The sequence below is a fragment of the Tursiops truncatus genome, chromosome 6 (genome assembly GCF_011762595.2).
Source record: "Tursiops truncatus isolate mTurTru1 chromosome 6, mTurTru1.mat.Y, whole genome shotgun sequence".
Lineage (NCBI taxonomy): Eukaryota > Metazoa > Chordata > Mammalia > Artiodactyla > Delphinidae > Tursiops > Tursiops truncatus.
In genome coordinates, this window is record NC_047039.1 from 114,222,597 (window position 1) to 114,235,681 (window position 13,085).

Here is a 13,085-nt window from a genome sequence, read left to right on the forward strand (position 1 = left end):
AGACACGCAGCAAATACACACTGCATGGTTAATTCCCTCTGCCAGGCCCCCAACTCTCCTGCCTCCAAGCCGGTCTTCGCAAGTCCTTCCCCCAGACTGGCCTAGCAGAGAAGTGGTCCTGAGCTGGGCCCACCCGCCGTGGGACCCCTGCCCAGCATCATCCCAGTGTCTGGGGGCTCCCGGTCCCCCCAGACTCTTGCTGCCGTCACCAGGGCTCCCTGCTGGGTTCAGGGTCCCGCCAGTCCTTGGTCCAGCCCCTCCCTCTTTCCTGCCCTCCAGGACCATCGGTGACCGCATGGGGGAGGCCAAGGCCAGTGGGAACCTGGGCAACACACTCAAGGTGCTGGGCCGCTTTGACGAGGCCGTTGTCTGCTGCCAGCGGCACCTGGACATCGCCCAGGAGCAGGGGGACAAGGTGGGCGGCGGCCCCTGACCTGTGGCCCTGTCTGGGTCTGGGATCGGAGCCGCAGGTGACACCACTCACAGCCCCGTGTGCTCTTCCCGTGGGACGACGGTCCCCTTCAGAAACGAGGGCACTTTGGCTCACACCGACGCTGTGGGGCTGAGGCCCGGGCTCCCATCTTCCACGTCAGCTCCCCTCTCCCCGACCTCCCCCCTGAAGCCACCAACACCCCCAGTCACTCCTGGGGCCAGAGGGAGACGGGGGTGGGGGCCGGCTCCGGAAGGAACCTGGCTGGAGAGGCAGCACCGTTCGAGCAACGGTGGGTCCAGCTCTGCTGGACCCTTGACAGCCCTGCTCTGTGTCCTCCCCCCGTGGCCCTGTGGGGTAAGCATCCCTGCCCCTGTATGGGCGAGGAAACTGCGGCTGAGGTGACTGACTCGCCCCAGGCCGCCTCGGAGGTGGCTGAGCAGAGGCAGAGCCCTGACCCTTGGGGGTCAGAGAGGGGTGACCGGGAGGGGTGGGGACAGGTCCCTCCCTCCGCGTGACCCCTACCTTAGTGTCTAGACCTGGTGCTGCCACCCCCCAGGCCCTTGCCTTTGGGGCCCGAGGAACAGCGGGGACCGTGGGCCAGGCGATGGGACACCAGCTCTGCGCGCAGGGCCTGAGCGGGCGGCTCCTCGGGGGCTGTGGCTTCGGAGACGCCCGCCCCGCCCCCCCACCGACCTCAGTGTCGCCCACAGGTTGGGGAGGCGAGGGCACTTTACAACATTGGCAACGTGTACCACGCCAAGGGCAAGCAGCTGTCCTGGAATGCAGCACAGGACCCTGGGCACCTGCCGCCTGCCGTCCGCGAGACGCTGCGCCGGGCCTCTGAGTTCTACGAGTGAGCAGGCGGGGTCGTCCCCGCGCTCTGCACACGCGGGGACCTGGGTGGGCTCCCTCCTCACCCCCACCCGCCCTGTCCTCGGCCTGGCCGGCATAGGCTGCGCCTGAAAACCAGAGTCGGGGGCGGGGCGGAGGCTGACCCGAGCCTTGGAGCTCAGACCGAGCAGAGCCACCCTCCTCTGGGGGCACGACCCTGGGAGGGACTGTGTGGAGGCCACCCACTCAGCACCTTCTAGCCTGGGTGGGTGGGTCGCTGGGAGGGACACAGCTCAGAGAGACTCGGCCCCCAGGAGGAACCTGTCCCTGGTGAAGGAGCTGGGCGACCGGGCAGCCCAGGGCAGGGCCTATGGCAACCTGGGCAACACCCACTACCTGCTGGGGAGCTTCACAGAGGCCACAACCTTCCACAAGGAGGTAAGTGGGTGGCAGCGACGGGGAGGCCCTGACGTAGGGTCAGAGCGAGACGGCCGGGGCACCCCAGCAGCCCCCTCGCTTCGTCGGGGCTTGGTGCCGGGGCTCCCAGGGCTGCCCCTCTGGGCACACGGACATCGGGCTGGCCGTGCTGGGCAGTGGGGCGGGGGGGGGCAGCACCTGCCATCTGCATCGGATCCCGGGCTGCTCCGGGACCACCTGGGCCTTGTGTCCGTGTCCTCAGCGCCTGGCCATTGCTAAGGAGTTTGGAGACAAGGCAGCAGAGAGGAGGGCCTATAGCAACCTGGGGAACGCCCACATCTTCCTGGGGCGCTTCGACGTGGCCGCCGAGTACTACAAGTAGGCAGCACCCCTCCCATCCCCACCGCCCAGCCAGGGAGAGGGTGGGCCCTAGGAGGGTGAGGGAGCCTGGACCCCAGGCCAAGGAGGCGCCCACCTCAAGCTCTGCCCTCCCAGCCTCCCCAGGGGCCGTGCGGGGGGTTCTGTGCCACCCTGGAAGGGCGACCGATGGAGCCCAGAGAGACCCCCAGTGGGGTCCTGGGGCTGGAGGCCTCGGGGCCAAAGGGCTGCTTCCCCACCGCCCCCCACGTAGCCCTTGGAAAGGGGCGTTGGGGGAGCATGAGCTGTGCCCTAGCCCCCGTGGAGGGGAATACTGGAATCTTCCTTCCTGGGGTGACCCCCCGCCCCCACAGGAAGACTCTGCAGCTGTCCCGGCAGCTCAAGGACCAGGCAGTGGAGGCGCAGGCCTGCTACAGCCTGGGCAACACGTACACGCTGCTGCAAGACTACGAGCGCGCCGCCGAGTACCACCTGCGGCACCTGCTCATCGCCCAGGAGCTGGCCGACAGGTGCGTGCGGCGGGGACGCGTGGCTGCCCAGGCCCACACCGGGGGGCCCCCCGATCGCCCCTTCAGGCCCCTGGGCTGAGTAACAAGCTGATTACAGTGGCCTGGACTCGCCGGCCTAGGTCTGAGGCGCTGCTCTGCCGCCGACCGCCAAGGGACCCTGCTCAAGGCGGCCCCGCCTGGGCTCAGCCTCCCCCATCAGCTGGCCACACCGCCCACTGAGGGGGACCCGGTGAGACCAGTGGACGCTGGGCCAGCTGCTCGCACTGACCCTTGGCGCAAGCTGGTTGGGGGGCTGTGCCCCGGTGCCCGCCCCGTTGCCTCCTTGAACACCCCCGTGCCCCCCTCTCTCCACGTCCGTGTAAACGGCAGTCGCTACAGAGAGACAGACTGCCTGGCCGAAGACGCCTAAACACACAGCCATGCGCGTAGGTCTGGGGGCGGCAGTGGCAGCAAGAGGGTCCAGCGCCACAGGCCGGGGCCCCTCGCGGGTGGTGGGGAGGAGGCGTCTTCTAGAAGGCTGCTCTGCCGGTGGCTTAAAGCGGCCTGCAGTTCTTCTTTGGGGTGATGATGTTTTGGAACGAGGTAGAGGCGATGGTCGTAGGTGGTGGACGAGCGCAGAGCCGCCGAGTCGTGCGCTGTGCAGCGGTTGAGTTTGTGTTGCATTATTTACGGCTCCGCTTAAAAATTTATGACCAAGGGAATGAGGTCACTGCTGCTCAGGGAGCCACAGGGGTGAGAGCCTCCCCGGCCACTAGGGGGCAGTCAAGGCCACGCCGGGGACCCTGGACCACCCACGGAGCACCCCCCCCCACACCCATCCCCAGTTCGTGATGGGCCTGACCACCCGGAGGCTGGGGGCTTGGGACGGCTGGACTAGTGGGCAGGCTGGCAGGCCTGGGGTGCAGACGTGGACTCAGTTTCCCTCCCCGGCAGAGTGGGTGAGGGCCGGGCGTGCTGGAGCCTGGGGAACGCCTACGTATCCATGGGGAGCCCAGCACAGGCCCTGACCTTCGCCAAGAAGCACCTGGAGATCTCCCAGGAGGTGAGCCGGGCCTGCCCTCCCCTCAGCCCCCAACCCTGGCCTTCGCCAGCGTTGGAGCCCCGCATCCCCGGAGTTGCCCAGCCCCCTCCAGGTGGGCTGGTGCCTCCGTGTGCTCTAGGCCCTTCCCTGGCTGTCGCCACCTGCTGCGAAGGGGCCCAGCCACCCCGTGACTCCTGAGACCTGGTGGCTGCTTGTCTGCTGTAGCCAGGGGGTCGGGAGGGGGGAGTGGGGGCCCGTTTTCCGCCCATAGAGGGTTAGCGTCACCTTTGGGCAGCCACGACCGGCTGCTTCTGTCTCCGACGGAAGTGTGCCAGGCTGGGCCATGGGATGCCTCTGCCCGACACCCAGGGTGGAAATACCTGCCAGGGGCAGCCCAGGGGCACAAAGGCACGGCCGCCCCTGGGGGATCTTCCCCTGGGACCCCTCAACCAGACACCTTCCTGGGGAAGTGGGCCTGTCCACCCAGGACCCTCCTGCTGGGGTCAGGGCAGCCCGCGATGGGGCACTCCAGGGTCGGCGCGGGTGAGCCCCGGCTCCCCGGCTCCCGGCCGGTCCCCTCCTCAGCCCTCACCCACCTCTGGGAAGCAGCCCCAGCGGCAGAGCCAGGTCACCTCCCACCCCAGCGCTCCCCAGACCCGCCACAGACAGCCCCAAGTCCACAGGCGGGCAAGGCCCTTAGGTGTCCTGGTGGAGGGGAGGAGAGCTCGCATCAGGGGAGGTCCTGGCTTGGAAAAAGCCCCTCCGCCTGGGCCAGCGGGACCGGCCCCTGCGTCCCTCTGAGCACAGGCAGGGGCCCTGGAACTCCACGTGGGGGTCCCCCCACCCGCCTTACCTGTGGCTTTGCTCCTGGATAAGCACGTGGCCTCCCTGCAGGGAGGGTCCCCGCCGGGAGCCTGGCGGGCACGGGGCTGAGAAAGGTGCAGGCTGACTGCCCACGGGAGGGCCCCACGTGGCACGGCCGGACTGGGGTGTGAGGGGGGCTGTCAGGGGCACGTGAGGCTACCCCCGCCCCCGGGACCCCCGCCAGACTCCACCTCTGGGGCGCAGTGGGCCTAGTGCCCTTGGAGACCCGGGGCCGTGACTGCCCCGTGGGAGTGCACGGGGGCCTCGCAGCCCACTAACCTGGCCCTGCCCGGCTGCAGATCGGGGACCGCAGTGGGGAGCTCACGGCCCGCATGAACGTGGCACAGCTGCAGCTGGCGCTGGGCCGGCTGTCCAGCCCGGCAGCCGCGGAGAAGCCAGACCTGGCCGGCTACGAGGCCCAAGGTGAGCTCCTGGGCTGGGCAGGGGGTGCCGCTCTCCCGTGGGCTCAGACCTCAGCCTGAGATGCAGGGGCCTGAGAGGGCAGGGGGGTGGCAGGAGGGCTGCCAGGGTAGAGGGGGTGCTGGCTCACGCTGGGGCCCAATGGGCTCCGCCCTCGAACAGGAGAATATTTAACAGAGCTGCTAGCCAAGGGAAGGGATCCCTCATAACGTGTTGAGCCCCTGTCCCTGGGGCGTGTCAGCATCTGAGCCCCGTCGCCAGCTCACTCCAGAGCTCACAGTGGCATGGGCAAGTGACAGGGTGCTGGGGGCAAGTCGGGACGCTGAGATTGGAAGGTGCGGGACACAGCGCGGGCAAAGGGGCATTCAGGCCTGTCCTTCAGGTCTCTGGGGCAGTGGGGCCCTGGGGTTGCCCTGAACCCCCCAGGTTTCTCAGGCACGAGGAGGAGGGGGCCCCTCCCTGCCCCTCCCTAGCCACCCCACTCCTCTGGGGTTGAAGACCCCCCTCCAGGCTGGGGGCTGGGCCTGGGGGAGGGCTTCTTGTAGGGATGGAGTGGGAGGGGGCTGCTGGCAGGAGGGAGAAGCCAGGTCAGCCAGAGGCCGAGGGAGCCGTGAGCCAGGGACGCATCAACTGAGGCCCGCAGCTCAGCCACGGCTGCTGTGACGACCTCGTTCACGGGCTGCTGGTCGCCCTGTGTGGGTCAGTGATGCTACCCACACAAGGACAGGAAGTTCGCGGCCAAGCAAGTAGATCAATAAATGTGGGCGCTGGGGCAGGGGCCGCCCTGAGCTGGCCTCCCGCGCTGCTGGTGGGTACGGGGCAGGCTCTGGGCAGGGGTTAGCTGCTCCTCCCTCCCAGCCCACACAGTCCGCAACTCGTGGTTCTCGAGTTCTCGGAGAGTCCAGCCCCAGGCCCCTCATGGCTGTGTTCCCGGGTCGCCCACCTTTCCCAACCTCCAAAGCCCCCAGGCCCGCCCAGGACGAGGCTGGGAAGCCATCTGACTGTGGTGTCAGGCCTCCGGGGTTCTGTGCTGTAACGCTCATGGATTTGTGCCAACGGCCTGTCCTGGAAGAGGGTTCAGAGCCACACCCTCGCTCCGAGGCTGAGACGGAAGGGAGGAAATGGGCTGCCGGGACCCTCAGCCACCCTTGTTTTGGGGGTGCTGTAGCCAGTGGGGATGGGATGGAGTGTGGCCCCCTTCGCTCCCCACCCCGTCCCGGCACGTGCAGGCCAGTGTCTGCCCTTCTGGCCAGGGTTTTCCGAGGGTGGGCAGCTCCGCCCAGAGCCCCTGGCACGCCTGGCCCTGCCAGGCCACCCTCTGGGAGCCCCAGCGGCAGGTGGGGGCAGGGCTGAGCCCGGCGTCTGGAAAGGCTCCCGCGGAGGCGCGGCCCAGCCCCGGGTTCTCCTGGTGTTTTCATTCTCCTTTGAGCTGAGGAAAGGGGGGCACATGGTGGGTGCGGGAACAAGGCGGCTTCTGTCCTCCCCACGCCGCCTCTTCTGCTCTGCCCCGGGCCCAGACCTTTCCCAGCCGGGGCCCCAGGAAGCCTCCTCCCACCAGGCTGCCGGCGCCGGGCAGCCAGCAGCCGCTGGGAAAAGGCCATCCTCCTGGGAGGACAGTGGCCGGGACGGCCTCCCGAGGCCTGTGGAGGCAGGTCTGGGGGCCCCGGCCCTGGGATGCAGCTGCTGGAGGTGGGCCAGCGCCCTGACTCTAGGCGGCCCTGGAGAAGAGCTCTGCTTGGAGGAGACCCCCGGTCGGGTGAGCCCGGACGGGCAGGGCCTGTGGTGCAGGCCACGGCAGGGCTTTCTGCAGGGACAGCATCATTCCTTCATCCGTTCGTTCACTCGTTCTTTCAGGGGCGTACTGAGCGCGGGTGGTGGGCTGGCCCAGTTTCCAGAAAGCCGGGTGCTTGTCTTCTGGAAACTGTCCCTGGGGTGCGGGGGTGGGGGTGTTGCATATCCAGAGCCTGGCAGTGGGGGGCGGTGGGGGGGCGAAGGGGGCCAAGTGAGCCCCCGGAGGGCCCTTAACCAGCCCTGGTGGAGGAGCATCTCCAGGGGAGGAGGGAGGCCCTGGGCTGGGTCGGGGGCGGGAGGGAGCCGGTGGGCGTGACCGTTGTGGTGGGCGTGACCGCTGTGGTGGGCGTGGCCTTGTACCACAGGCGTGGCCTGTGGTGGGCGTGGCCTTGCATCACAGGCGTGGCCTGTGGTGGGCGTGGCCTTGCATCACAGGTGTGGTCTGTGGTGGGCCGTGGGCCTGGGTGGCCGGCACTTCGTGCACCTGGAGGACCCAGAGCCTGGCTGGGTTCAGCCCACGTGTTACCCTCACGGCCCTCGCTGCCCCCACCCCAGCTAAGAGGTCCCAGGGTGAGTCTGGGTGGGCGGGGCACCTCCCTGCCACTGCTGCCTGGGTCAGGGTCGGTCCTCCCAGGGTACTTGCTGTGCCCACCCTGCCCACCCCAGGAGGGCACCGGGCGGGGGCCCATGCTGGATGGGGGTCCCGCTGCGCCCCCTCGACATGGCAGCGCGGTCAGCGCATAAGATGGGGGAGTCGGCGCTGAGCCCCACGGGGCTGCCTGCTTGTCCCCTCTGGTGGACGCCTCTGCCTGCCTACAGGGTGTGGACTGCCCTGCCCCCCCCCACTTGTGTTGCTTCTCAGTCCCTTCATCCCCTGTGCCCTGCTCAGGGCGTCCTGGGCCCAGAGCAGCAGGAGTCCCGGAACACCGCGTCCAGCCGCCTTGGGAGGTTGGGATGTTCGTGGTGGGATGTCTGAGCGGCTGCTTAGGCTGCGGGCTCTGGCCCTGGCTCCGCACGTCCTGGTTGGCAGAGCAAGTGGCGACCTAGCTGTGCCTCCATGTGCCCATCTGGGAAGCAGGCCCGCTGGTCATCTTGGGAAGAGCACCTGGTGGGGACGGGCACAGCTCATGTCCCCAGGAGGGCTGAAGATGCAGACACAGCACGGCCCATCTGTGCATTCAGCAAGTGGCCTGCAGCCCACCCACGTGCCAGGCACCTGTGATGGACAGGTCAGGGCCACGGGGCCACAGGGGCCCTCATCTGTCCTTAGGTCTGACTCTTTTCCAGCCACTCTCAGCTGGACCCTGTGCAGGCATGCCTATGGCCCCGACTCCCCCTGTCCTGACCTGGCTCTACCCCTCTGGGCTCGCTGGCCTTGGCCAGGTGGTCACCCTCTCTTGAGCCCCTGTGTCCAAAGTCCTGGGAGGGTGGCTAGGACCTCTTATGCTGGCGACGGCCCGGAGGGGACAGTGAATGAAACTGCCCATGGGGCCTTACACGGTAGGCACTCGGTAAACGCTAGCTACTCATTCCACCATCCTTAAAGCACCTACTGTACGCTAAGCCCTGTCCGAGCTCTAGGGCCACAGCAGTGATACATGATAAACGTGCGGAAAGAGAATCACATGTTGCAGGTGCTTTGGGGGCTGGTTAGGAAAGTTGGGTGGGGCAGGGTGTAGCCATAAGTACAGCAGCGGGTGGCAGCTCGAGCCCCGTAACAGAACTCCGCAGACTGGGCGGCGTAAACCATGGACATTTACTTCTCACAGTTCTGGGGGCTGGATGTTAAAGAGCAGGGTGCCGGCGTGGCGGGGTTCTGTGAGGGCCTCTTGATCTACAGATGGGGTGGGTGGGGTGTGGGGGGAAGAGAGCGAAGGAGCTCTCTGGTCTCCTCATGTGGGCACTGATCCCATTGTGAGGGCCCCACCCTCATGACCTCAGCCGACCCTAATCACGTCCCCAGGCCCCACCTGCTGTACCATCACATTGGGGTTTGGGGCTTCAACATGAAATCTGGGAGGATGCAGAATATTCAATCTATAAGCGACATTTGAGTGAAGACTTGAGGGAGTGGAGGGAGGGAGCCCTGAGCCTGAGAAGGAACCGCAGTCCTAGTGGAGGGAACAGCCGTGCAAGGGCCCTGAGGCAGGAGGGATCCCGCCAGGGAGGAGCCGTGGGCCCTTGTGTAAGCCCCGCCCTCACAGCAGAGGGGCCCTTGCAGGTCCAGCAGCAGAGGAAGATCTAACCCAGACCCTTGGGGCATCTCTCTGGCCCCTGCATGGAGAAGGGACCACGGGGCAAGGCTGGGCAGGGAGGCAGTGGGGCTCAGGGGCTCGGAGTCTGGGTCGGCTCTGAAGGTGGAGCCGCCAGGAGTAGGGAGGGGACATGAGGTAGGAGGCCGGGGGCACCAGGCCGGGCAGCTGGAAACCAGCGGGTTGGGACAGAGTGTGTCGAGACACCTGGTGGGGACAGAGGATGACGAGGGTGCCGCACAGGCCAGGCGTGGTGCGCAGTCCTGGGGAAGTTTCCAGGCCTGACTCTCGGGCGGACGGGGCAGGAAGCCAGCCAGTGGTGTCTGAATGCCCCCAGTCAGGGCGGGCTCAGCTCAGGGGCCGCTGGAAGCGCTGGGTTCGGAACACGCTCTCCAGACAGAGGATGCATTTAGCCAGGCCCGGAGGGCCTTCCGCCCGCTGTTCTCCTGGGCCGGGAGGGACCCGCCCTGCAGCCGGGCGCGGGCTGCGTCTCAGAGGGACCTTTCATGGTGGAGGGCCAGGCGGGGCGGGGCCCCTCGCTGGGGCGGCAGGAGACGGAGCAGGGCTGTTGCAGGCCGGGGGTGGGGTGGAGTAAGGGCCGCCAGGCATGGGGTCCCCAGTCCTTTTGTTCGGGGCCAGTTCCTTCGTTTCTTTCTCAGAGCTGCCTTCCTCGTGCCGCTGGGGGTGGGCGGGGGGACCCGACCTCCTCTGCTCCTCTCCTTCACCTGTGGGTGGGCCGTGTGCCCCGAGGCTGCACCCCTCTGGCTCGGGGCCTGGCAGAAGCCTGCCAGCCAGGGGCTGTTTTCTTCGGGGTTGGGGGGGCAGCGGCAGGCCCGCACGACCACCACGGCCAAGCGGTGGGGACAGGGGGCCGTCAGCTGGCCTAGTCCTGGGGGAACGCTTCCAGGAACTGCCCGGCTGGCACCTGGTCGGGCCGCTGTGGCCACTCCTTCCCCAGCTCCCGGGACAGCAACCGCCGACGCCCCTCCGAGGATCACCGCGTCCCCACCTCGGACTGGCACGTTTCTCGGCCTTAGGAGGGCAGGGGGACGGCGTGTGGCTTGCTCAGGGCCTGGGGCCAGGACAGGAGAAGAGCACGGCCGCCCTCGCCAGCCGCTGCAGGCCACCTGCCCAGTTAGTTCTTGTGAAGCTCTGCTTGTTTGGTTTGGGCCGGTCTGAACGCCTGAGCGCCAGACCCTTCTGGGGACCGTGTCCCAGGCAGTGGGTGTGGGCCCAGAACCCAGCCCAGGCTTGGGGTCGGGGGCCGGGTGGAGGGCTCCCCTCCCACCCCTCGAGGCCGCTCGCTGTGGCGCGTGCGCCTGACCGCAGCAAGGGGCTGGACAGGGCGGGCTCCGGGCCTGGCTCCCCACGCTGCACCGCAGGCATGCACAGAGCAGCTTAGCTTCACGAGCGGAGCCGTGGGCGGTGGGCACTGGCGGTGGGGATGGAGAGCGAACCGTTGCATCCACGGCTGCAGCTTGCTGGGCGCCCGAGACGCACCAGGGGCCATGAGATGCTTTCCAGTCCCCCCGCTCTGCGGGCAGTGTGTCCGCCGGCACCATCTGATGGGGGCGTCGGTGGGGGGTGTGGAGGGGGCTGAGCTCTGCAGGGTGGGTGACCGGTCCAAGGCCAGTGGTGCCGAGACGCGACCCCCAGGGCGTCCACTGGTGCCGGAGGCCTCGGTCACTTTGCCCACTGTGCTTCCTGGCCTCGCCAGGCCCTGCCCCCAGAGGAGAGTTCACTCAGCCCGGCCCCCCCGAGGACCTGGGCTGCCCCGGTGTGGGCGGGGTGAGGGTGTGCGGGCACAGGGTGTGGGGAGCAGCTGAACCAAGGCTGAGGCCCGGGGCTGTGTAGACGCAGGAAGTGTATCTGAGGAGAGGGAACGGTGGAGGCGAAGGCGAGCGGGGAAGAGCCAGGCCCAGAGCTCGGGAGCTGAGCTAACGGGGGCCCCTGCGCGGTCAGCCCCACCTGGACGCCCGCGTGCTTGTCCAGTCGGGGGTGCGGCGCTCGTGCAGACGCCACGTTGGCCCCCACGTGGGCTGGGAGGTGGGAAGCTCGCGATCCTCAAGGCCCGGGGCCGGCGCCTGCTGACTGGGCCTGCTGCCTTGCAGGGGCCAGGCCCAAGAGGACACAGAGGCTGAGCGCGGAAACCTGGGACCTGCTGAGGCTCCCCCTGGAGCGGGTGAGTGGGGCTCAGGGCGGGCGGCCGGGGGCACGTGGGGCAGGGGGCAGCCAAGCGACAGCTGCCTGCGGTTAGGAGCAGAGCGCGGGCAGTGGGACACGAGGCTGGCGCGGTGTTCGCCGAGCTGCCAGCACCCGCCAGGGCTCCTGTCTGCGTCATGTCCCTGCCAGGGGCGACAAGATGTGCCCCGTGCAGCCCAGGACCCTGGATGGGCCATGTGCCCAGAGAGGGCCCCAGGAGACCCCGCAGCACTGGGGGCTGCTCCCTTGCCTCTCACCGTGGTCCCGCCACCCAGGCCCCCAGTTCCTTACATGTTGCAGACCCCCAGCGTCCTGGCTGGCCCCCATTTCCGCCTGCCCCCTCCTCACTCGGGCTCTTCTCCAGGGGGAAGCAGCGGGGGCTTGACAGACCCCAAACAGATTTGGGGGCCCCGGGGCCGCTCTGTACCTGCCAGGGTGGGTGCTGTGTGGCCCAGGAGCAGTGGCCTGGCCTCTCGGAGCCTCCAGTCCCTCCAGTGCACACTGGGTTCAGTTGTGGACAGCCACGGGGACCCACCGTGGGGACAAGGCTCAGCCCCTCTTGGGGTCCTGGGCTGGGGGGCGTTGGCGGCCCGGCCCCCTCCCACGCCCGGTCTTCCCCCCCCTCCCCAGGAGCAGAATGGAGACAGCCACCACGCGGGGGACTGGCGGGGGCCGGGCAGGGACTTGCTCCCCGCCCCCGTGAGGAGCAGGAAGTACCAGGAAGGGCCGGACGCTGCTGAGAGGAGGCCGCGGGAGGGTGGCCACTCCCCACTGGACAGCGCGGACGTCCGGGTGCAGGTGCCTCGCACGGTAGGCGACTTCTCCCCAGGGGCCCACAGGGAGCCGCGAGGGGCTCCACTGCCCATCCTGCACAGCATCCTACACGGCCCACCTGGAAGCCGGGCCAGGCCTCTCCGGGGAGCCGAGGTCATGGCCCTGGGCCGTCCCCTGGGACCTGGTGGGCACAGGGCCTGCTGAAAGCCCGGGGCAGCCCGGGCAGGGACAGGGTTTACTCATCAGCTGGACGGGAGGCCTCGTGCTGGTGGTGGTGGGGCAACAGGCAGCCCAGGAAGGGTCTGCAGGACAGCTTGGGGAGTGCAGCTCAGGTCCTCAGGCCCAGCCGGCAGCCTCGTCCTGGGGACACAGTGTACAGACGTAGATAGACAGACGGGGTCTGGTGGACAGATGAGTGCGGATGGACGCCTGAGGGGTGGGTGGACTATAGTGATCGAGTAGACGGACGGGTGGGGGATGGGGGGACGCACCTGGTCTCTTGCTGCCTGGCAGGTGCCGCACGGTGCCCAGGAGCCTGGCTGGCTTCTCCAGGCTCTCAGGAGCAGGTCAGGTACGGGGGGGCACAGGTCCAGAGGTCAGCCTGGAGCCCCCCATGCACAGAACCCCTGCGTCCAAGCCTCCGAGAATTAGTCTGAAAAGAGTTTCCTCCAGGGGTTTAATCAGCACCTTCCCTGCCTTTGAGGGGCGGGGGTGCTGTGCGGGGTATTCTTAGCCCCAAACGGCTGCTTTGCACCCGTCTTCCCGTGAGCCTGGGGCAGCCTCCGCTGACCCCATTTGACCCCAGCGCCACTGGATGGGCCAGAGGATGGCCAGAGTCTGTGTCCGGGGAGTGGGGTGAGCGGGGGAGGGCACAGGGGCCTGGGGAGGGGGACGGGATCCCTGCTCGGGGCAGGAGGCCCCGTCAGGCCCCTCCCCGACCCTGAGCCCAGGCAGTGCAAGGGCCCAGGCAGTGCAAGGGTGTTGCCACCAGCACAGCGGGGGCTGCAGGATCTGAGGAGGGTGGCTGGGTGTGGTCTGAGGGGCCGGGCATGGGGAGCAGGGCTGGGCCGGCCCCAAAGATCAGGGGGAGTCTTGGAGTCGGCCCAGCCAGAGAGGGTCTGGGCAGGGAAGGACCCCCGTCAGGGCACTGGGGAGCCACAGTGGGCTCTGGAGTAGGAAAGGCCTGCCCAAGG

General features: G+C 68.3%; 1 protein-coding gene across 5 annotated transcripts in view; it reads left to right on the plus strand.

Moving 5' to 3' along the window:
- The window catches only part of GPSM1 (G protein signaling modulator 1), a 30,326-nt gene that overhangs the window by 9,350 nt on the left and 7,891 nt on the right, over positions 1 to 13,085 (plus strand). For 3 of the 5 annotated variants that reach the window (XM_033859084.2, XM_033859087.2, XM_073806825.1), the window contains exons 3-11: positions 280 to 415; positions 1,144 to 1,286; positions 1,579 to 1,702; positions 1,944 to 2,059; positions 2,413 to 2,568; positions 3,502 to 3,610; positions 4,753 to 4,876; positions 11,028 to 11,098; positions 11,749 to 11,928. In XM_033859084.2, coding sequence (XP_033714975.1) covers positions 280 to 415; positions 1,144 to 1,286; positions 1,579 to 1,702; positions 1,944 to 2,059; positions 2,413 to 2,568; positions 3,502 to 3,610; positions 4,753 to 4,876; positions 11,028 to 11,098; positions 11,749 to 11,928 — 1,159 coding nt within the window. Of the gene's footprint in view, positions 1 to 279; positions 416 to 1,143; positions 1,287 to 1,578; positions 1,703 to 1,943; positions 2,060 to 2,412; positions 2,569 to 3,501; positions 3,611 to 4,752; positions 4,877 to 6,425; positions 6,630 to 11,027; positions 11,099 to 11,748; positions 11,929 to 13,085 lie in introns of those variants that run through there. The other 2 variants (XM_033859085.2, XM_033859086.2) reach the window with 2 other exon arrangements.